We start from the raw sequence: 24944 nt of genomic DNA on the forward strand, positions 1-24944 counted from the left end.
GTGCCCCTGAATTTACGGTCACTGTAAACCCCTCCCCCTCATTGATATATATGTTGCTCGTATACTTTTTTAAAGAATATAATTAATATTAAAACGATCACTTACAGTGAGTCGGTTTTCATTCAACGGATTTCTCCGTAGCCACTCAACCAAAAGTTTCAATCAAACTTTTAGCGCCACCTACATGTCGAAAAGGGCAAATGCTTTCATTGACTATCGCGCTCCCATGCTTTCCCAATGAAGAAAAAAAAGGGTATATTCACATAAACTTCACATTAATCTTAATCTTGTTATAAACCCAGTAAAATAAGCAGGATAGTTTGGTTCATAGGTGTTTTATTAAACTATACAGATTGCACATATTTTCTGTTGCGAGACTGAACTCTTCTTCGTCGGTGCAATTTCGCGCCCCGTTACCATGGTTACGCTCTGGTCAACTTGGCTCCTCCCATTCCCCTTTCTTCTTCCCCCTCCTAATTCTCTTCTCCCTTTTCTATCCTATTTATCTACATTTCCTCTATTTTTTGTGTTCTTTCAGCCTGTTCTCCCACTCCCCTCTTTCTCCCATTCTCTTTACCCCTTTTAAAACTCTGTTCCCCCCTCCTCACTTTCTTTGTTTGCCTCCCCTTTGTGAAACCCCCTTTTGCCTTTAGTGCCCTCACTCGGATACGCCTGTACGAAAACGTTTATAAACATTAAAAGCTTTAAGATCAATGACATTACTTCAAACACATACACTCAAGCTTAATTTATTTGTTCGAATCCTTTTTAATTTGAATTGCTTGCATTGTCACATTAGATTCTCATTTTGTATATTCGACATTTTTTCAATGACAAAATCTCTTTAACGATCAATCAAACAGAAGAACAAAATTGTACTTAATGAAGGACACATCTTTCTTAAAAACTCCTAGACATCATCATTATGTAGTATTCTTGCAAAAATAAGAGACAGTCATCATCATGAATGATGTCAGTCGGAAACCAATGTAAAAACTACTTGTTGCTATAGTTGGAAACCTCTAACAAGCGTTTTGGTGGCCAAGAACAACTTTTGTTCTAAAGGAAAGCATTTCTGTTTAAATATTCCTGATCGAAAAATAAAATCCACGATCGTTGATTGTGAGATCATTATTTACGCAAGGACTTGATTAGGGAAAACAAACATTTTAAATTCTAGATTATTATTATTATTTTAGATTTGTAGAATATAGCTGCATGTGCATCACTCAAATTAGATTCTAAACTTATGCTGGTCTACAAGATGATTATTTTTTATATTACTCCATTTATTTATTTATTCATTCTTCTACTCATTTATTATGTTATTTATTATTGACCCACTTTATCAACCTGTTTATTTATTCATTTATTCATCTATTTATTTATTCATCTATTCCATCATTTTTTTTTTTTGGTTATCCCTGGTAATATATTATTTCAATATACATTCATTGATTGATCTATTGATAAATTTATTTTTACTTGTTGATTTAATCGTCATTCAATAATATACTTTTAGCATGGCTGATTACAATAATGAATCTGAATAGATTTTCTTCCTATTTCTGAAAATGCCGGAATCGATTTCAATACAAATATACATATTTTTTTAATACAAATACATCTATGTACCCAATATTAGAAAATATATGTCATTAATAAAACATTGCATAATATCACAGTGAATTCGTAAATACATATAAAAAGGCATATCACATGGTTTAAAATTAGGTAGGCATTTCTGAAAGAAAGGCACAATATAATATATAATACTGTATTCGATATTTACATAATGCATAGTCAATAGTAATGATTCACAAACAAGCAAATTATATAGAAAACTTTGAAAATAATGAAAAGATGAATTCATGATTCGAATAGGAAAGCTCTCGCGGTGATGCACATTATATACATATTTACAAGTTTTGCAAATCGGTTATATGATTGATGCAATTGAAACATGAGTCTGCAAATCATGATAAATGCACATGATGTATCATTTTTCAAATAATACACTGAGAAACCTTATACAGGCAAAGACGTGGAAAAGTGTTAATTTTTTTCTGACATTATTCTTACATTCTTGACACATTCTTGAACTCATCGACGAACTGAACTCCAAAACTAATCTAAGCAGATCTTCAAATCATTAAAATGATATTTGAAGACCCCCCTTCCCCTCGAAAAAAACACAAGACCTTCTTTAATGGAATCATCAATTTATAATAATTGCAACTTATATCTGGCAAGGGCGATGCCATTGAGGGCACAGGGGGCGAGGTTTTTTGTAGTGAAAATGAAATAATAGAAAAGGGGAAAGAGGAGAGAAGAAAACCAAAAGGAAAGGTCTTGGTCATGTACCTCCATGGTAAACTGCCGATTTGTCTATTGCCAACTCGTCCACTCATCACATGGTCTACCTTCAATTCGTCTAATGCCATTCCGTCCATCAACTTTACGTCTAACAACCATTTGGTCCAATTATCACTTCGTCTAATCACCGTTCGTCTATGACCATTTCGTCTCATAACCAGTTGGTCTAATACCTATTTTCTTTTCATTCATTTCGCCCAATTAACACTAAGTTTAATTAGACCAAATGGTATACTAAATGGCTATTGGACCAACTGGTTATTAGACGAAATGGTGAGTGGACGAAATGGAAATAAGACCATGTGGATTGTTGAAGAACTGATGGTAGACCAAATGAAAGTAGACGAGTTGATAATTGGAAGAATCGGCATTAGACCAGTTGGGAATAAACCAAGTCCATAATGCCATATTATTCATTTTGAGAACAAAAATTACGTTACCTTAAGGCCTCCCCCCTCCCCGATAAAAAAGTACTGGCGCTGCCCCCTTGCTATACACAGTAAAAAAATAGCACGCTGTTTAAGCCTGTCACTTTAACAACACGTTGTTTAAACTTTTTAAACAAGTTGTTTAAAAAGTTTAAGCAGTTGTTTAAAAAAATTAAACAAAAGTTGTTAGAGTGACGGGCTTAAACAACGTGCTTAAAATTTAAACAGCGTTTTTACAGTGTATTAATCAGCTGTTAGTTCAATACAATTAAATATTAAAGTAAATTGATGTATATTTCTCGAAGGCCAAGTCCCACTAGATGAAGCATTAAGGATTAAAAATGTGAAGTAGCTTCACACATCTGCCCTATCGGATTAAAACAGAATCATAAAATCCCTTCCTACTGCATAATGTAATCCACTGTTATCCCTCTGAATGCGCACGTGTCCTCCTACTTGTTAGCCTACAAGGGGTTTCGAGAAAATTCTTTGAATTTTTAATATTTTGAGAACACTCTTCATATGATTTTATTAATTTTGAACAGATATGTTTCTTTCACGCTTTTACATAATGGATCAGAAATGGTTGCTATTACCCTGTTTCAAGAGATTTTGCTACAAGGTCATTAAAAAAATCCTCCTTGCATGCGTTTGCAGGGTTGTTACATTATGGAATATGGATCTTGTACATGATCGCTCATGTTAACTATACATTAATTTCATTCATACCATTTGCTGATTGAAAATTACTTACCCGTTTAACATGTTCATGTATTAAGGCCTTTTTGCAATGTTTGTGAATATCAATGTGTTTCATCGCGATAACTACAAAAATACAGCATCATCTATAAATATAGACAGACATTTTTTTGTCTGTTTTACGTTGCATTATTGGTCTGCTAATTAGTTATGTACATGTATAACATAATTAAAGTGTTATCATTTTCCATCGTTTATGCTGACTGTTCCATATAAAGGTAAATGGTTCGATTCTTCTTTATTTTGTAAAGAAGTCTTTGGTATGACTCGGTCGCAGATCGAACCCATGAACTCTCGTTCACAGATCGTGCTCTCTATCACGACGCCAGCATGCCGACCACCTTGTAATCACCATGATCTTAACGTAGTATATATCCCCAAACTCCTCTTAGTCATCAAACCAAGAAGTGCCCTTTCTCCGAACTTTTAGTACAGAGAGGCGAGTGCTCAGAATGAAGCGGAATCGTCGACTGAGTCGACTCTTGGCTGTTCCTATGGCAACACGGACGCGGGATCACGCCCTCCTCCGCCATCTCGGCATCCAAGATCTCTTCATCTCCGCCATCACGGATCCTTGTAGGGCGGTGGGACGGGGTACGGATAGGGGGAGAGAGGACCTCACGACAGGTGATCCATAGAGCATCGGGTAAGTCACACTGCGAGACCATGATGTGGAGTTGTAGATTGAAGAACTCCTTGGTGTAGGTGAGATAAAAGACCATGAGGGCTATGCTCATCACCCATTCCGCAAAGGCACTTATTAGATGAGGAACGTACCCCTGGAGGAGAAGATAAGAAAGCATGAAGACTGAAATAACGATCAGGAACATACTTTAAACTTTAACGAAATAAAATGATAACATTTCATCTTATAAAATAATGTTTATGATTTTTTTTCCAACATTAACAGTATTTTTTTAAACTTGCTTTCATCCACTCTTATGGACTTTCTCAAGCCAAGTTTTCCGTGTGTTCACACACAATGCTGTCTTGTCTGAGGTTTGTGGCTTCATCATGACTTTATCATGACTTCATCTGTTCATGGACCTATTTCTAATAGGTCCATGGTCTGCTAATCACTGGAACAAAGATGGGTGACAGTAGGTATCCTGTGTATCTCTCTATTAACGGGATTAACTACTGGGTTAATCCTTTTTTTATCCACAGCCACTCTTTCACCTTCTGGGCATGAACAGGATTAACACGGTGCGGATATCGATCGTCAGTTTGTCATCCATCTTTGGTCCATGCAGTGATTCAGTAATTAAAACACAGAGCCAAAGACCACAGGTAGCATTGTACGAGATTGAGCCCTTAGCTTGAGAAATCCACAGGAGTCATAGTAAAGTATATAAGGATGGAAAATGAAACCTTTGGAAGAAGAAAGCTTGTGTGAAAACAGAAAAATCAAAGAAACAGATCAATGAAAGTTTGAGAAAAATCGGACAAATTATGAAAAAGTTATGAGCATTTAACTGCCTCTTTTATCACATCTATCGGTATATCATGTATTCTTTCTATATAGGAGGGCATGTAGTACAATCATGACAGTTTTTCAAAGAATACTTTATGGATAAAGAGTTTCTACATTTTGGGGGTATTTCATAGTCCATCAAAGGGAAAGTTGTTCACATGTGACACCAGACATCTTTGTCGCATTGCCAATGGGAGGATCCCATAGCATTAGTGATCGCCATATTCAAATGCTCATAACTTTCATTATTTGTCCTATTTTTTCTCAAACTTTCTTTGTTCTTCGTCTTTGATTTTTCTTTTTCCACATAAGCCCACTAGTTCCATAGGTTTAATTTCCCTTTAAGCATTATTTCATTTGATCATCCCAAATCAATGAGATTTTTCTGTATTATTATTCATCTCGTTCTCTAAGGAATGCTGGGAGAGGTGATCGTGGTCGTGGCTGGACGCAGGATCCCCCTAGTACTAGCGGGGAGGGGGTGGGGCAAAATAAACTTTAACTGAAGAAAAGTCCTTCACTGAAAGAAGCAAGGGTGCAAACCAAACAAGCAGAAGAAAAATATTTTTCTTAGGTAGGTTTAGATTCAAGTTTGTGGACCGCGGGGCACATTTTGTTGGAATTTTCTTAAAATAGAATCATTGAAATGCAATCGAAAATTATTTTTCATAAATTTCTTGGGGAAGATACCCCTCTCTACTTAAGGAAGAAGTTGGTGGCGATGAAGACGGGTTTATTACATGGTAAACCACATGACGTATTTATCAATCAAGTTAAATGTACCACTTCCCTATCTGTTCCTAGGACTAATGGAGAAGGGATGTCAATATCATGAATATGTCAACTTGTCGGCCATTTTGAGCAAACTGTCTCGGTCTACTATCAATTTGGACTAATTACCGCTTGGTCTAACAATCACTTGGTCTATAATTCATTTAGTCTCATTATGGTCCCGGATTATGGTCTTATTTCCTCTTTCGTCTACTCTACTTTCGTCTACTCTACTTACGTCTAGTATTTTCTACTTTGTCAAATGAAAATTATGTTCATAAATAGCTCATCTAATCATACCAGACAAAACCATGTAAACAATGTCAAACCAATTAGATGAAAGGCATAGCCTAACTGAAAATTAAACAAAATAGTAAATCTGAAAAACGGCGATGAGAGCCAAAAGTAAATAAACGAACTGGTTATAAAGATATTAGGCCTAGACAATGTGGGATGAGACCAAATGGAAAGTAGACCAAGTGGGTTTAGACCAAGTGGTAATGCACCCTTGATGTTAACTTACCCCATCTTCTGGTCCCCAATGCACCTGTGATCTATTTCTCGTATGATCACCGTGTGTATGATACCAAAGCATCTCAGCTATTACACCTGTTATGATACCTGTGGGGTCATTGGGTTAAGGTCAATCAATAAGTTCTATTTCGATATACATATTCATCATTATATGGTAATTAGATTAAGGTTAATGATTTGATTTTATTTCGATATAAATATTCATCATTAATAATTTGATTTGATTCGATATGAATATTCATAATTATGTGTTCATTAGGCTAAGGTTAACATTTAATTTCATTTCTATATGAAATATTCTGCATTTATCATTGGCATTTGGGTTAAGGTCAATCAATAAATTCTATTTTGATATCAATATTCATCATTATATGGTAATTATATAAAGGTTAATCACTTGATTTTATTTCGATGTAAATATTCATCATTTTATGTTAATAATTTAATTTGATTCGATATAAATGTAATAACATGTTCATTAGGCTAAGGTTAATCATTTATTTTCATTTCTATACGAATATTCGTCATTATGGGCATTGGGTTAAGGTCAATCATATATTTCTTTTTCCATATGAAAATTAATTATTATCATGGTCATTGGTTAAGGTCAATCATATATTTCTTTTTCCATATGAATATTCATCATTATCATGGTCATTGGGTTAAGGTCAATCCTGTTTTTCTTTTTCCATATGAATATTAATTATTATCATGGTCATTGGGTTAAGGTCAATCATATATTTCTATTTCCTTATGAATATTCATCATTATCATGGTCATTGGGTTAAGGTCAATCATATATTTCTATTTCCTTATGAATATTCATCATTATCATGGTCATTGGGTTAAGGTTAATCATTTATGAATATTCATCATTATCATGTTCACTGGGTTAAGGTCAATCATATATTTCTAGTTCCATATGAATATTCATCATTATCATGTTCATTGGGTGAAGGTCAATAATTTATTTCTATTTCCATATGAATATTCATCATTATCATGTTCACTGGGTTAAGGTCGTTCAATCAACTCAACATGAATATTTATCATTAACACGGTATCGTATGTTCTATTCTGCCTAACCACCTCTCAGTTCACTAGATATGTCAGCACATTTAAACTTGACGTCATTATGACGTTATGGATAGTAAAACAGATTTACTAACATGTGCATGTCATTTCCAAAGAGGCCGAACTATGATTGTCTGGGAAAAGGGCGATCTGTAGTTTGTATTAATGTTTCCTTCGATCTTGTCTTTTAAGAGTTTCGTTTTATGTTAACCGGTGTACATGTAGAATGCCAAATGATCAATCCTCGATTCAAGAACCAGAAAAAATGAAAATAAAAAACTATTCAACTTGTAATTGATGACTTAATGTATGTGTATCGACTTCTCCGTTTATTCTGTATCAATATTCAGCCAATTACGGTATGTGCTTTATGTGGTTATATAAGGGAACACTCTTAAAACAATGAATGTAAAGGGGTAAATGTCCCACTAAAAGCAACGAGGTAAAATCGTTTTCAGTTTTAACAGCAACAAAAAAGAAACCATACAACAAAATAAGGAATTTAATGAACTTAGGTAATATTTCATGAACATATGACATACAGGTGCTCGCATGTGACGTCACAAAATGTCAAGTATGCATAACTCTGTTATGATTTGATGGATTGTCGTTGAACCTTCAATAGTAATGATGTCTCTCTATTATTTCTGCTTTTCTTAAACCACCTTAATGCCAGGGTAAATTTTTCCTTGAAATGGCTAAAGATTGATGGAAACTCTTGATTCGTGTGGCCAAAAGTTTTCAAGAAACCTTCCTACCACATCCACATATTGACGTCAATTAGCGTACATTCGGTCTTAATACATTCCCATGGGATGTCAATATAATGATATAATTACCAATGAAAGGGATATCATTATCCTATATTAGAGGAATCCTACCGTGCCAAGTGGTCAGATGGTTGCACAAAGTATTACAACCAAGTTTATGTGACGTCACAAAGCGATACACTATATAACAAAAAAGTCGCAGTGTTAAAAGAGGACAGCACCCTATAAAATACACCATGGGTTTGAATGCACATAACAAAACAGGTGGTGTTGATTGGTGTATATAGAGGATTGCACTTGTCATTTTAATCCGGTGTTACATTTTGGTGTTAGTTCAACACCTGTGGGTGATACTCCAATACCTTTGGTTGTTACATTTGCACGCTATGGTACGTTAAATCTCTGTATGGTGTAGTCTGAAAACTCCGATGTGGCTCTCTACGGGAACCAACTGGTGTTATTTTAACACCCCAGTTACTGTAAAAAAAATAACAATTGCCATTGTTGTTACAGGACCCGCACTCACAGTACACCATATATAGGCTTAAATATATATATAAAAATGTTTCGATGTAAGGTACATTTATTAACACCAATAAAATGTCGAATAAACTTTTGAATGATTATTAAGCATGTATGCCTTGCACAGTCATATTGAAATACTGAAATGTTAGGAATGAAACATCCAAATTAAGTATACTTTTTAAAAGTACTTTGTTCATCCACCCAACACAACTTTTCTACAGTCGCCGAGCTTGGCAAGTAACTCGAAGAACTTTTATTAGAAATGACGTCATAATGTATGCCAGAAATATTAGATTGTGACGAAGATCACATGTGACTTTTATATTGATTTTGATGACGTCACATGATGTCCGAGAGATCATAGAATCACATCACATGACCTTCGGACGCTTTTAATTTTCATCTCAGTTTAATGATTGCGGATTTGGGATATTGGGATATTTGGGTTTTGATGGTTGCAAGTCTGCAAGTTTGAAATTGTATCAAAATCTAACTGAAGTCATTTTTGAGAGATTAATAGTACATATCTTGAGAAATTATTTCAATGTAGACTAAGGTATATATCGCCTTTCTGATAATCATAATTGTAAAGAAAAAGTAAGAATATCGGATGGACAAGTTTGAAATATAATGTTAATTTGAGGTCAAGATTGTAGCTGGAAGATTAAGTGAATGAATGAATCATGATTAAAAAAAAAAGAGAGAGAAAAAAGGGAAATGAAACAAATTAATAGGGAACGACCAAAAAGTGGAGTAAACTCAGTAAAGATAAAAGCGACAAACAATAATACAAAAAACGATTGAAGAAAGAAAGACAGAAATGTAGTAGAAAGTACAAAAAGTAATGAAGAAAGGTAGACAGAATGAATGAAAAAAATGAAATAAAGAGGAAGAAAAAGCGAAAGAAAACGAACACATTTAAAAGACAGAAAATAGTCATAATTTAAAAAGATAACTCAAAGAAAGAAAGACAGAAAGGAATACATGAGAGAATAAAAGATAGAAAGTCACAAACTCTCAGTTGGGAAGAAGAAACAACAAAGTAAAATACCAAAGGCGAAAATAAAAAAAGGACAGAAAAGGAAATAAAATATATGCAGGGGCACTAGCAAGGTCAAGATGACATTATGCCCCAGTTCAGTAGGCCTATAATATTTGTCATCTATTTTTGTCATGATCGGAAATGAATATCTATCATTGAGTTTGGGCTGAGTATCTCGCTATCTTCCTTTGGCGAAAGAGAAATTCCGATTCAAATAAAAAGGATGAAACAAAATTCAGGAAAATGTATGTTTTGCATCAAGGCTAAGGTGAACTAATTATTCGGGATTACGTAATTCCCACATGAAAGTAAATGCCAGAGAAACGTGTCAAAAGCAGGAATTGAAGGGATAGTCATCAAATGTGGCCAATGTGTTTATGTCATTTTCAAGTGACAAAATTATTGATAAGGGATCGTAAAAAAAGTGCTTCTAATCCATCAACACGACTGGAAAGTTGATTTTATGAGAACACAATAGAAAGTTGGCAGTTGGCAAAAAAAATGGCAAATGGAATCCATATAAATTTCACGTTCGAAAGTTTTATAAAAAAGTTAACTACAATTTAAGAAAAAGAAACATTACCGTAATATAATAAGACTAAACTTCAATACTCCATACGAAGATGAAGGTCTACCCCTCGTTTAACAGTAACAAATGATATTATGATTTGGATCAATTTTATTAGGTCATTATGGTTTTATGCGATTACATCAAATCACGGATCAGACGCTATGAGCGCTCGAGATCCGATATTTATATCTCTTCCGCAAGAGATTGGTAATTCGAGGATTTCAATATCAGTTGCATCCATACCTTGTGAAATTTCGGTAGAAAACTGGTTTTGTACACTGCATTTAACTTAACATGTTGTTCCACTTTGGTTAGTATGATGATAATGAAGAGATTTTGGAGCTTCAAAAACGAAAGTGAATAATTATTGTATCTTTCATTCATTATGTTTTATTAATAATTTCTTAAAATGGTTAGTCGTGTAAAGTGACACTGTCAGCATTCCCGATCTATACAACATTGATTAATAATTCAATTTGAAGAATCCATGATTTAAACCTTATTTTCAGTTTTGTGCTTGTGATTTCTTAAGCTTCTCGATGGGCTACCCCCTAAAAAACACTTTGTTCATTTCATATACATTGTAGCAGCATCTGAAAACAAATAAATGAATTGAATTGAACTGAAATTCTATTAAAGAAGGAGGGCGATTTAGTACCAAATGCCCCCCCCCCCCCACACACAGATCATTCGAGGATTGCGACCGATTTCCCTTCAAAATGTAACTTGGCATGTTCAGATCATGGACCTATTACAAATAGGTCCATGTTCAGATGCAGTATAAGCCTATTCCTCGTGCAGTAGGAGATTTCACGTTCTCTGATTTTGGATAGGTGAAATTTTACTCAAATGCTTGTAATGAACTGAAAATAAAAAAAAGTGTAATGAGGAACATTTTTCAACAATAATTTTCTCGACTGAACCTATCTATGTGAAAGGATCTGACTCTTAATCAGTGTACCCCATCGGTGGGCCAGGGGTACGTCTCGCCGGATCTCTGGGGAGGTTACCTGAGCAGACAGGTGTCAAATGGAGGGTACCTGTGATAGAACAGGTGATGACAATAATAGGATGGGTGTACTTAGTGTGCAATGATCCGTTACGTCACGCCATCGTTACAGTCAGTCAGCGTGACGGATAGATGATGATGGGAAGAGAGAGGGGGAGTGGGTGAAAGAGGTAGAGAAGGGGGATAGGAAGAGGGAGAGAGGGGTGGATAGAGAGTGAGTGTGGGTGTGTGTGTGTGAATAAAGGCAGGTGAGTGTGCGCACTCATGGGTGGGTGGGCGAGTGTAAAAAAAATTGTGTAAGATGTGTGTGAGAGAGAGGGAGTAGAACGGGAGAGAGAGAGAAAGAGAGAGAATGGTAAAAAGGGTGGGGGTGAAAGTGAGTAAAACGCATATCTTCCAACAATTTGAAATAACCCCCATGCTTTGCAAAGATTAAGATGAATAAAGGAATATATTTTGTATTTTACAGAGTCTACGAGTTTCTCTAAATATAAATCGTTCTAAGATTGTGTCGATTTCATCTCCTCCCTCAACATCTCAAGCTATCTAAAGTATCGTATTATCGAAAAAAGGATACTGATTATCATCGATACCGCCGTTGTCGTGGTGATGACCAGTCGCAATCGGCAGAGCAACATCGTGTTGTATTGTGGGTAGAGTTTGTATGAGATGATGGTATGCGTGACGCAATAGGCTGTTCCCATCACGAACAAGAGAAATGCTCCAATCAGATGGACGATGAGTACATTTGAATCCTGTGGAAATAAAATGGGGGAAGGGGTGAGTTATTTTACGACTTAAACACGATACCACAACGATTGGCCAGAACGTCTGTTTGTTAACGGAGATCGTGCAAGTTCTCAATCTGCTAATAAATTCAATTTTAACATGAAAAACAATATTCCACAACTGATTAAGGGTTTGGTGCCTTTTATTTTACTCCATTATCAAGTATTAAGGGATATATGAATCGTTAAAAATTAATGTGAAGAAGTCACTGTAGGACGTGCCCCTTTGTTAAAGAGTTAAGTTTGCAATTAATCATTGAAAAATCAGAGCTAGTTTTTTAAGGTTTCCGAGAGAAAATGTTTGAAGATTATAGATTATTAATCGGCGTTGCTTTCTTTATTATTCATTCCTTATTTTGTAGTATATAAGAGGCTGTGGAATTATATCACGAATACATACATACACTTACACCGAAATTGGTTTGCTCTTATAATATTTCACTCCAGCCAATAAGGAGAATGATCAATGCAAAAATTAATGTAGCATCATGAATATTCATATCAGTATGCTTTCGATACATCGACATCAATATTCATAATCATCAGTATGCTACGAAAAAAGCCTCGTGAATACTAATTATCAATTTGCTATGAAAAAGGAGGCAAGATTATTGATAAAGGTTTGTACAGACTGAGTTGCAAATCGTAATTAATTGATATGACTATCTTGAAATTATTTATTGATGAAGTAAGAAAGTATACGCAGTAAAAAAAATATGGCACGTTGTATAAGCCAGTCACTCTAACAAAAAAGATGTTCAAACTTTTTTTTAAAATTGTGTTAGCAAACTTGTTTAAAACTTTGAACAACTTGTTTAAAACTTTTAATATCTTGGTTAAAATTTTGAAAAAAAAGTTGTTATAGTGATGGTTTTAAACAGCGTGAATATAACTTTAAACAGCGTTTTTACACTGTAACCTTTCATCAACGTGAATTAGCGAAGCCGAAGACAGCTCTGCCGTAAAACCATCACACCCAAACCATTTTAATGAAATACAATGAAAGATTTGGAACAACCCACTGTCTTATTAAGTGCGTCATCGTGTGATCAAAACAGGATGTTATGATCTCTAAACTTCTTCCCCTCTCTTTATGGCCAGGTGCTTTCCGGGCCGCGAACGATTTGTTTTACTCCTACGAGATTTCGCGAGAGATTCGTCAATTTTCATAGCGCTACCTTTCGACAAGAAATCACCATGGTGATTTCTTGTCGAAAGGTAGCGCTATTTCTGGGAGCGTTTCATCAACATTTTTATTTTCATCAACATTTTTATTGTCATCAGACATATTGTTAGATCTGACAAATTTCCTTGATTTTGGTTGGCTTAGAAGCACTATTACTGTCGGATTAACAAACTATAAAAATATCCGACAAATCCATTCATAAAATTCTCCCCTTTACGCGCTGGGAGGAAGAGCGCCACAGCTTCCAAAAACGCCGATGCGCAGAGCGAGCGGTAAGTGCTGTACCCAGTCCATTCGAATCCCCCGACCTTCCCTTTAAAATAAAAAATTCTTCTCCTGTTATGAAATTTCACACTCATTGGTTTAAATCACCAATCGCTCTAGTTATTGAGTTATGATCACTGAGGCCTGTTATCGACCAAGGATGAACAGCCGTAGGAAGAAAATAATGTCGCAGTGGCTAGAAAAGGCAAAGCTTATCGAGACTAGCCCCGGCTGTGATTTTTTGTCAGTTCTTATGCACCCGATGCGACAGGGCAGGGGAATGACGATATAATAGGGAAAGTTGGTGGACTGGGACAGCAGATCATCCGAAGATTTGCACCGGACGAACAATTGCAAATATGTCGTTGTCCAGATTCAAGAGACTCCGATGATGTCCCGTTCCACTAATATTCGACAAAAGCCTCTCAGCTCTCCAATGTGATATGCCTTGCATTTTCAAAGGAATTGGTGCGTTGTAGAGAGTTTCCCCGTATAGTAAATGCGAAAAGTACGGATTATTTGAACTCGCGACGGCGATACCATTCTTCTTCCAGGCAACTGATCTTTCTGCAGCTGGTCCTTGATTCAATTGGTAATTACATAACGGAAAGTACTTCATTATTATTTCATGTCTGAGCCAATTTCTAAGTTGTATATCAGAGAGACCTGGGAGATGTTGCCTAAAAATGGTGATATAGATCCTAAACATATAATAACATTGTTATTTGTTATGCGATTTATATCAAATTTTCAGCATTTTGCTCCATGAACTTTACTCTATTTATTGAGATATTAATATATTTAGCCTGGAGTATCCCTTTAATTTTTTACTGTATTCCACACTAATGACTAGTCCTTATTAACCGATCATGGTTTAGCACAATAATAATTAAAAAAAACAATAATTCAACAGAAAAGCGTAATAATTCCATCAAAAGGCCTTTGAAAAATCAAGTATGTGCTTTTACTTATATAGAATAAAAGTTGAGGAATTCAGACCGAGTCAAAGCGAAAGCCCCCATCCCCGAAAAACACGATTTTGTGGAATTAATCATATTTCATCAGTATTCAAAAAGCAATATCATGAATATGTTTTAACATCGGTTTTTAGAATCTTTAAAATATTGATATTGATTTATCATTGAATTGTTTCATTAATTTATACCTTGATTGCAGCAAAAGAGAATATTGATATGTGTTTTGTTCATTTTGTTTTTAGTCATTTGTAATCCGAAAAAGCAAATTTTGGTGTTGTATTAAAATAATACTGTACACAATATCAAAACCAACTACATTAATGTTACTCTTTATGAAGTCCATCAGGGCCATTATTAACCAAGTTCTATGATCAAAATTATTATAGTATTAACATGAACCTTTCAAAATGTTAATAAATATGTTATTTTGCACATTTTCGTAATAAGTCGAAAGTTTTGAGGTTGCCAGATATGTCGTAAGGGAAAAATTATTTAAAAAAACTCAAAGCGAGTGAAACGAGCGAGCAAAATATTAACATTTTTGAAGATCTAATTTTGCGATAGATTTTGACATGATGTTCAGAAAATTATATCATATTTCACTTTTTTTTTCTTGGTCGTGAAACTTTTTGGGTCCATGGCCGTCTCATTCCCCAACCCATTTTGTACGCTAGTGATTTTTTTCTTTTTTAATACTGAAAGCTGCAAAGACATAAAATTCAAATTCTGTTGCGTGCACCGATGATCTAAGAATTACACGCAGTAATTCATGGGGGCGATTCCGCGTCTGTCATCACTCTCAGCCTCTGTAAAACCCTTGGAGCTTTTATCGAGTTAAGTATATCTGTCTTTGCTATTTCTAAGCTTGGCAGCAAAAGTAAAGTCTAACGTGAATTAGAATCCATCAGGGCGTGGGTTCAAGATGATTAGATATTTGTACGGGAGAAGGGGGCCTTTGTTGAGTTTTAAACTCTTGTGAATCTTTGCAGAGGTACGATTGAAAGTTGTGCAAGGCATTTGAATTGCTCAATGTTTTTATCCATGCTGTAATCTTGTAATGAATAAACAGAGTTGGTGACGGAGAGGGGCGCCCTCCCTTAACCCTCTGTTAAAAGGGGTATCGATCCGCCCCTGTTAGATTTGGGAATATCAAAAAATATGTTGCAAATATTAAGGCATCTACAAAGATAGGCTCACCAGTGGCCAACAAAACGTCTGCAAAACTATTTTAAAACACACATGTAAAGACGGTCAAACATGACGTATTTTTTAGATTGAACATTTTTTTCGATTTAACAATTATACAGTAGTTAAAATAATTCTTCCTCCCCATTTCTTTCTCTTGTATCCCTTTTTTTAAATCTTTCTTCTGATTTTTTTAGGGGCGGTCGCCCTCTTTGCCCCCTCCCCGCAATGTATCGCCATGCATTCACGAAAAAAAAAATCGTGTCAATGAAAGCGCTAACCAACATGACTAGAGAGAGTCCCAACCATGCTATTACTGCACTTGCAATGTCTAAATCCACTGCCAGAAGAATACATAACAGGGGCCGCGGAAGCGGGGGGGGGGGGGGGGGGGGGGTTTGGGGGGCTTAACGTAACGTAACGTTAACGTAAAAATTACCATAAGATTGTGATGGTTTGCATGGTCAGCCCCCCCCCCCCCCCGCTTTGAAAACCGTTCCGCGGCCCTTGCATAAATTTGAAAGGAAGTGACCTGGATTTTATCTTCTTACCATTTCTTGCTATTTCGTAATGTGTTGTTTACTATCAGGTAGTTTTTAAAACCAACAAGGCCAGGGTTTGCCCTTGACATATGATATGTTATTATCTGGTCGCATTGTGGTTCCGTTAGGTCTTATTTCTTGAGGAAATGAGTGCTTATTTTTTCTGATTTTCTTCTTACATTTTGTCTGGCAGATATGGGCATAGGTCTAATAATAATACTTCTATCAGAATGAGCAGATGAGGGTTAGTTTAGTTGCAAAGTACGATACGAGCCAAGTGTAAGAGGCAGTTGGGTTTATAGGATATTTGTTTCAATTATTGAGCAGTTTGTGATTATGCGTTTGTGTGAGCGCGTGAGTAGTAAGGGTGTACTATTTTGTGTGCGTGTGTAATTGTGAGTGCATCTGCGCGCGTGCGTGAGGGAGCGTGCGTGTTTTTGTGAAGGACCGTTTGAGTGCTTCGACATTAGGCGTTGGGAATGGTTAATGGTAGGTGTTGGTATAGCTGTTTAAATGGAAATGCTACGTGTTTAAAAAAAATTATAAATGAAATGAAATGAAAACAAAGCAAATCAAATCAATTAAGCGTCTGTTGGGTGATACTGCACACAAGTTAACCCTTTATTTTTGCGGAGTCTCATTTGACTGGAAACTGCGCCATCTGGAAGTCAACTTTATTCAGAATCAAAGTGACCGGCAAACGAGTCATTTTGACTCAAAACAGTTGGCTCCCATCTTGCGCTCTATCCGAGTCGAATTGAACTCCTTACAAGATTGTCGTTACCTGAAAGTTTGCGACGAGGGTCATTCCAAATCCCGAGATCCATCCAAAGACGAGTCCCCAAATATTCATACTCTTGATCTTGATATAGTATGGAGGAACAAGGCTGGCTAACTGACGAAATCTAACAAAGACACCAGCAAAAACTAGCAGAAAAAAAGAGAAAAAATAATAGAAGACAATGAAGATTAGAAAATATTGATATCTAAAAACATACACACACACACACACATGAAAAGAACTTGAGAAAGGATTTTTTTAAAGTATTTACATGTGTATCATATTGAAATTTTACAAAATACAACTGCAAAAACTTCAAGATAAATAAATTAATGAAACCAGTGTATATCGAAATATCTACTCCAAGAAAGGGTGATAATGAAAAAAAAGGAGTAATTCGTAATATATTTGTAAATTCATTACAAGAGGAAAAAAAATGTTTAGACAACGTCAGGAACAAGGGAGGCTATAAATATCTTATTACTTGCATCTACGTTGAATACTGCAAACGATATGGATTATATCGGGGTTTCTTCAGGGGAGACGCCAGTTTATTTCAGTTTGTACCAGACGAAATAGATATGGCGCCATTTTCCTCATTTAAAGAAATGTTGGTACAGGTTCCTACTGTACACTTTCCAACACAAAGCCCCCCTCCCCCCTCAGTGCTCTTATTTCATTCTTTCTTCTCTCTATTCGTTTTCTCCCATTTTTAATGAACTTGAAAAAATATCATTGAATTTTGAACGATGAAAATGATTTTTAGAATCTGATGTAGCACCAAATAATGTGTTCCAGTTATTCGCAAATTATTAATATAATGTATTAATATAAAGAAGAACTTTATGCACAGCGCCCGAAGCGTAATCATAGGCAATGCTGAAATTCAACCTATATTTACCACTGAAAGCTGAACAAGCTCAAACGAAAACCTAGATCAGTCATATGACGTCACCAGACTAAATAGGTCTCTGAATTGACACGTTTACTTGCGATAACACGTAATTACTGCCATTGATCGTTAACTAAATTCCAAGTGCTCCAATTACTGAAGCATCCATCTCGAGAAAACGATTAATTTAATTCATTAACCATAGTCCCAGTCATTAGCTCTCTTGCTGGGTGTGTAATTGGGTCTAAGGTGGTTTAGAGGAAAACCCCACGCAAGTCCCATTACCTGATAACAAGGTCATGTGATTACTAATCCACCACACGTGGACATGCCTCGCACGAAAATATCAATAAAAAATCTTGAAGAAAAACTCAATCTCCATTTAACAAAACTGTTTTCTTATTTATTTATTTATTTGTTTATTCATTTATTTATCTAATTATTTATCAATATAAAGTTACTAATTTATCTATTACTTAATCGATAAATTAATGTTGTATATTTCAGGCATTCATTTATGTATTTGTTTATTCATTATCTTTAATTATTTATACATTCAAATTATAATTTTGTCATATTATAAAGTCCATGAGCTCAGTATCTGATACTTGGTATGATTAAGGCCTATACAGAACCCGATTGCGACAGCTCAACTAGACTTATGTATTTGTCATGTTTGTAAGGACAAATCATGGTTCTATTGTCAAACGAAAAAACGACATTGAAGAAAAAACAGCAAAGCCCCCCCCCCTCCTCCGCACTTTTCGATCATTGCACATTTTGTTTATCTGATCATTAAAGGAGAAAATCACCCTGTAGAACAGTTTGTTTTAAAAATAGCAGAAATTATAGCAAAAATATGGGTGAGGTTTTATGAAGATTTCTTAAAGATTAAGAAAGATATTAAAATTTTAAGTTTTGGATTTGTAACGTCATAAACGAGCAGCTGCCCCATATTATGTTGTGTATACATATCTTAATTTTTTAATGGTTCGAGATTACTCTTTTTAAGAAGCAGGTGCGATATGATTTTGCTATTGTTATAGGCCTACTGAAGGTACTATAAAAACAATTTCCAATTTTCTGAGAAAATGACATTTCATTGATTTTTACTAAACGATATGTAGGAGAGCTGCTCGCATATGACGTCACAAATGAAATATTTGAAATTCTAATAACTTTTTAATTATTTTATGCATTTTTCTCAAACATTCGGCAATATTTTCATTTTTTTCTGCAATTTTTACAATAAACTTTTTGTCAGGGTGAACTTCCCCTTTAATGCTCAAAACATTATGTAATGAGCTCGGTCGGTTCACTCTCTTGACCCGCTACCTTCGACGCTTCTTCCATTCACGGCGATTTTGTGATATTTTTGGTCATTCTTAGGTGGGCGACGCGTCGCGACGTCTCTCCCTAAAGGATTGCTGTACAATATTCTAACTAATAAAAAGGGTGACAGGTCCCCCCCCCCCCCCCGAGGATTGATGCCCATGATGTCTACAGTCCCCCCCACCCCGGGAAAAGTGTATCAAGAGTACGACAGTGCGAGATAATTGTTGTTTATCAATAATATAGTAACTTATGACCTTCTTCTCCCAACCTCATATAGGTAGGGTGTTGAGTTATATACAAGGAAGCCAAGTAGATCCGCCCAATTAGAATTTACACACACGTGTAGCTATTTGAACTTTTGGCCTATTCATAAGGAAAAAAAATAATAATGGAGGTCATGTTCTCAGTGATTTGAGATTTGTTTTTACTTTTATCTCTCTTTGGTCATAATTAGATAGCATTTACAGTATGTCCAACTCCATGCTATTAGGGAATTGTCATATACAACTTACGTTTTGAGTGATTCCCCATTTACACAGAAACTCATATATATTATATTTCTATTTTAAAAATGTACTATGAATTCTTCATCTAGAAATATTCTATGTTTGGACCATGTTTTATGTTCTGTAACTTTCATTAACATTATTGAATGTAATCATATACAATATTCGTGTGTGTGTGTGTGTACTGATTTCGCTGAATATTTCTTATATAGGGGGAAAATATGACTTTACATTTGGGTGCAATTATATCAGTTCTAAATGGTTTCGTCTGGAATAGATAGCAAGATTTTATTGCTTTGCCATCATTATTTCGACCTGTGGACGCGATCTTGCTTTATGTATGGAATGCCCAGTTATTTTTTTCTTTCAATAACTAATACAATATGTATCAATCGACGAAGCTTTCATAATTAAGCAATTAACCTATTTTTACCCTCTACCATCAAAGCTAGGGTAAGGGTTTTTAACAAAAGAAATCCAACGAAAATGTAAAAAGATTCTCTGATATTGATGCAAGCTTTCCATTTGATTATACATTGTTGTGTGAATATTTTCAAGAAGGGGCATTTTCATGGTTTTAGTAGCTAAAGTGATATATAGCTGTACTCCGCTTCTAACTAGAAGCATTGTTTTAGTAAGATAGTAATAATGAGAATCATTTTCAAGAGAACACTAAATATTAAAGTGGGTAGATTACCAAAAAAAATCCTGCTTGTTTTCAAACATTATTACAAAGTCTCTCGTCACCTCAAATTTTATATAAGAACAAGAAGTGATCCAGTCTTTGTTCCTCTTGTCCTCATAACCAGGATAACCATCTTGCCGGTTATGACTAACAATTATTATAAAGCTGCTGCACTCTTAGAAACATGGAGACGAGGTTGTTTCTAGGTCTGCATGTGGGTTAATTAGTTGTTGATAGACAGTCTTAAATAGGTCACCAATGAGTATCTTTCTTTTATCGCAAAATCACAGGTGTCTAGAATAAAAAAAACGTTCAATTACTTTCTCTTTTTGCTCTGAAAGCTTAATAGAGTACTTTTTTAAATACTGAATAAACAATTTGGAAAGGTTTAGATTCAATAGGTTCTACAACTTACTAGTAATTGAGAACCCCCCTACAAATACCCCAAACAACATCAATATAGGCAAGTTTTTTGGCTTCACTTCATTTGTCAAAGGCCTATTCAAAACAGGTTTTGCTTCAATTTAAGTTCTCTCCACAATGAATGTAAAGTTTTTGATTTTACGTTATCTACTTAGGAATTACTTTTTTTTGTAGGCAATAAACGAAATCATTTCATGCAGTACGCATGGCAAGGATGAGTATGTCTTTTTTCTAACCAATGGTAAGCTTTATATAGAATTTGAATAAATTGTGAATTTTCATTTTACTGCCTGTCTCTGTGTTATGTCTGTGGTCAATATATTATTTGCAAACTCATCCCCCGATGATCTTTGGATTCATACCACAATTTTACTATATTATATCCGGTTTAAAATCAAGTCAATAAGATAAACAGCTGACTCCCCTATAGCTATTTAATGGTTAGTATTTATGATAGATACGTGGGAGTGAAGAATTTGCCGGGAAAGTGGACACTCAACTATACTGGCTTCTATACCCGCGCTACAAAAAAATGTTAAAAAAAAAGCAGGGGCGCTACAAGGGCGACCTCTGAAACAGTGAAAAGGGGAGAATAAAAAAATGGAAAGGGGGAGGGGAAAAGAGAATAGCACCAAAAGAGATGTAATTCAGTTGAGAAATCAAAATGTTCTTTTATCGTATGGCCATTTGAGAGTGAGGGTGGTGTGTATGTGGGTGGCGATGTGCGTGTGAACGTGCGTGTGTGTGTGTATGTGTATGAGGTGTATAAAGTGAATAACACCCTTCCCAACGTATACCAGATTTGACAAGGCAATCATGTTTATACTCCATGCATGTTTTTTTAAAGAACTTTTGAAGCTTTAAGTCGCTTTAGACATGTTAGAAACAGTAAAAAAAAGTCTGTAAATGGCCATAAAAACATTTGTCTTCATTTAATTTGCCTGCAACGGTTGTATTTGCTACAAAATTGTACCCTTATCGCTAAACCCTTGTTCCTATTTCCTAGCATCACTCAGCACATAACAATGCTTGCCAGCCTCGACAAAGGCTAGGCAAAGACTCGACACAGACCCCCAACGGACTCCTTTTGGCTCTTGTATCCTTGACACTGCTTCATTTTGTAAAATAATAATTGATTTTCCTGCCTTGCCCTTCAGTTTAGCCTCCATGAATTCATATTTTTACGAACGGAATGAGAAAATGTAAAAGCCCCGGCTATGCAATTTCATATTTCTGCTATTTTTTGATGACCTAAGGAGTTTGTCTTTATTCTTTCTCGTGAGTTCCTTGATGCCGGGGAGATCCTCTTTAGAGACAAGATGTTTTGGAAGGGTTTATTAATTTTCAACAGTGGGGTGAGAATGTAAATACCCCCAAATAAGAACAAAAAAATAAATGTTTCCATGCTGTCATTTCTTTGAAAATAAAACTTATACATTTCCACAAAACTAAATTTTTATATTTCATTTTTATGCAAAATCCGAAAAGGAATTTGAATAAAAACATTTTCATTCTTCTCTCTTAACCAGACACTCACATCCACACTCACGCATTATAGACCTAAAGTTTTAGTTTCTTGGGGGGGGGGGGGGCAACTGCGCTGCCCCTCTCACCTCTCTTTTGCCCTCAATCGTATGAGTTACTGAAATCAATATAATTGGCTCAAAAGATAATATCGTGAAAATCACTGACTTTTATGAAATGCTTCATGAAATGGTAGGGCGCGATTTAAGGTTAACGATTAATCGCTAAATGAAAATGGCCTATCACAATCATCGTTGCATGCGCATTTTGCTCAGAAGACTGACTGGGAAACAATCAGAATTGTCCTTTCAAATTGGTGATTAATCGCTAACTTACAAGGACCAGATGTTGGAAGGGGCGTCATTTTACTGAGCTCCATGGGCTCTTACTGTCCTTGATACGCCAGTGTAGAAAAGTCAAGAGAATGAGAGGATAAATCTGCCAAGATCTCTGGTAAGGGAACATCTCATTTTACAGGAGAAACATACGTTTCAACATCTAGATCACGAATATGAAGAATTACTTATTACTATAACCATATACCTGTGTAGGGCTGTGTAGTAGGTCCATGCTATAACAGAACGGAACATAATGATAATTACCATGATTAGATTTATCTGATACAGACAGTGACCTGTATCATGTATATTGATGACAGATCAATCATTGTGTGTATTCATTATCCCATAAAAAATGAGTTGCAGTTTCCATGCCGACGATGAAAAATTAAGTTAAGAGTTATCCTTATTAACCTTGCAATACAAGGCCTGATTTTAGAAATTAATTGATTTTTCATTATCTAATTTCATTTTCTCTATTTTGGATGCTGCTTGCATATTTGTGTGACAACAGATGACGAAGAGGAAGAAGGAGGAGGACCAACCCTCCCCCATGAGTTTTCAAGAGGTAAAAAAAGATAAGGAAAAAAGAATGGAAAAGAGGGAGGAATGGATCAAAAAGAGAGAAGTTTGGGATACCCTTATGATTCAAATATGACGTCATGCTAAGATGGTCTCGGCCCTTATCAAATTATCCTGGCGCCACCCTTCTCTGTATAAACTCTGTTTAAAACTTTAAGCACGCGTTGTCTAAGCCCGTTGCTCTCACAACTTTCGTTTAAAGTTTTAAACAGGTTGATTATTAAAACAAATTAAAACAATTTAAAAGATAGTTTGAAGAACATTATTGTTTAATTTAAGCAAATTGTTGTTCGAGTGACGGTCTTTAAACAACATGCTATTTTTTAAGTGTGTGGTAGCAGGACTATTATTATAATTGTTATTGGTGGTAATATAGTAGTAGTAGAAGTAGTAGTAGTAGTAGTAGTAGTATAGTAGCAGTAGTAGTAGTAGTAGTAGTAGTAGTAGTAGTAGTAGTAGTAGTAGTAGTAGTAGTAGTAGTAGTAGTAGTAATAGCAGTAGCAGTAGCAGTAGTAGTAGTAAGGCCAATATGTCCACTTGCCTAGCAATTATCACATTATTTGCAACGTGACTTACGGCCAATTGTGTTCTTGACATGATTCATGTTTAATATGAACACGTGTTTTGTGTTGATCCTGTTCAGCCTTAGGGAATGAGATGATTGATGAAAGAAGCCGTTAACAATCTAAGGAACTTACCAATTAACGCTGTCATGTTAAGCAGTTGACCGAAGATACAGCTTTGTGGTGCCGTGCTGGCAGCATCACTGTCAATAAAAGAAAAGAAATATATAAAACAAAGACTCATGTTAAAATAAACTAATAAACAGAAGGATGTCAAATTTGTGATTAAATTGTGTAAAAGGACAACACATTTTTTTCTATTATTTCATCTGTACGGACTGATAAATATTTTAACTTTTGTCCGCTCGAGATTAGTCTTAACTGATGTTAACTGACGAAAACCTTCTTTTGATACTTGGAATATGCAGAGAAGCTAGTATGTCAGAAACAGAAATGTAAAAGGAGAACGAGAGTCATTCATAGCATTTCTTAAATCCTTTAAACTCGTTTTCTTGGACAGTATAATTAAAAACGTAAATATATGTTTCATATCAACTGCATGATATATGTAGGAGATACGGCCCAGAGTTGTATGGTAAAAATAGCATGACAAGTTTTCGAAAAAGCCACTCCATTATCTGCCTTAAACCTTTAAAAAAGGTGATTCCTAAGCCAGTTACAAGCCTACCGGCACCCGGATAAAACAAGCGCTCCTTTTCTTATCTGGTAATCTAGAAAGTCTTTGTAAATCTCAAGTTTGCTCGAGATCGACCGGGAGATCGTATGTAAGCACACGTGGCCCAATTACTGAATCATCATCGAGATAGTAAGATAACGAGTATTTCGGGGCGCCCGACATCTTCGAAACTTGTCAAAGTTTTTTTGTCTGACATGAACATGAAGAAGCCGGTCAGGGAAGCTGCAGAAGCTACCGATCGGATAGAAACCATGAAATTATTTCCTGGAGAAATTCACAATTCATTAAATTGTGCAAAATAAATTAACACAAACCATGTTGTATATAAAGTTTGACGTAAACA

At 35.4% G+C, this 24944-nt stretch overlaps 1 protein-coding gene across 1 annotated transcript; it reads right to left on the bottom strand.

Moving 5' to 3' along the window:
• Positions 1–748: 748 nt before the first annotated feature.
• LOC129268562 (DNA damage-regulated autophagy modulator protein 2-like) lies at positions 749–24103 on the bottom strand. The gene is made up of 5 exons (XM_064104941.1): positions 24040–24103; positions 17060–17202; positions 11911–12088; positions 6332–6429; positions 749–4342 (listed from the first exon to the last, which is right to left on the bottom strand). The coding sequence occupies exons 1-5, from the start codon at positions 24053–24055 to the stop codon at positions 3959–3961; spliced, it is 819 nt and encodes a 272-aa protein (XP_063961011.1). The 5' UTR covers positions 24056–24103; the 3' UTR covers positions 749–3958.
• Between the last annotated feature and the right edge of the window lie 841 nt (positions 24104–24944).

Source organism: Lytechinus pictus, chromosome 9 (assembly GCF_037042905.1).
Source record: "Lytechinus pictus isolate F3 Inbred chromosome 9, Lp3.0, whole genome shotgun sequence".
In the NCBI taxonomy this organism is placed as follows: domain Eukaryota; kingdom Metazoa; phylum Echinodermata; class Echinoidea; order Temnopleuroida; family Toxopneustidae; genus Lytechinus; species Lytechinus pictus.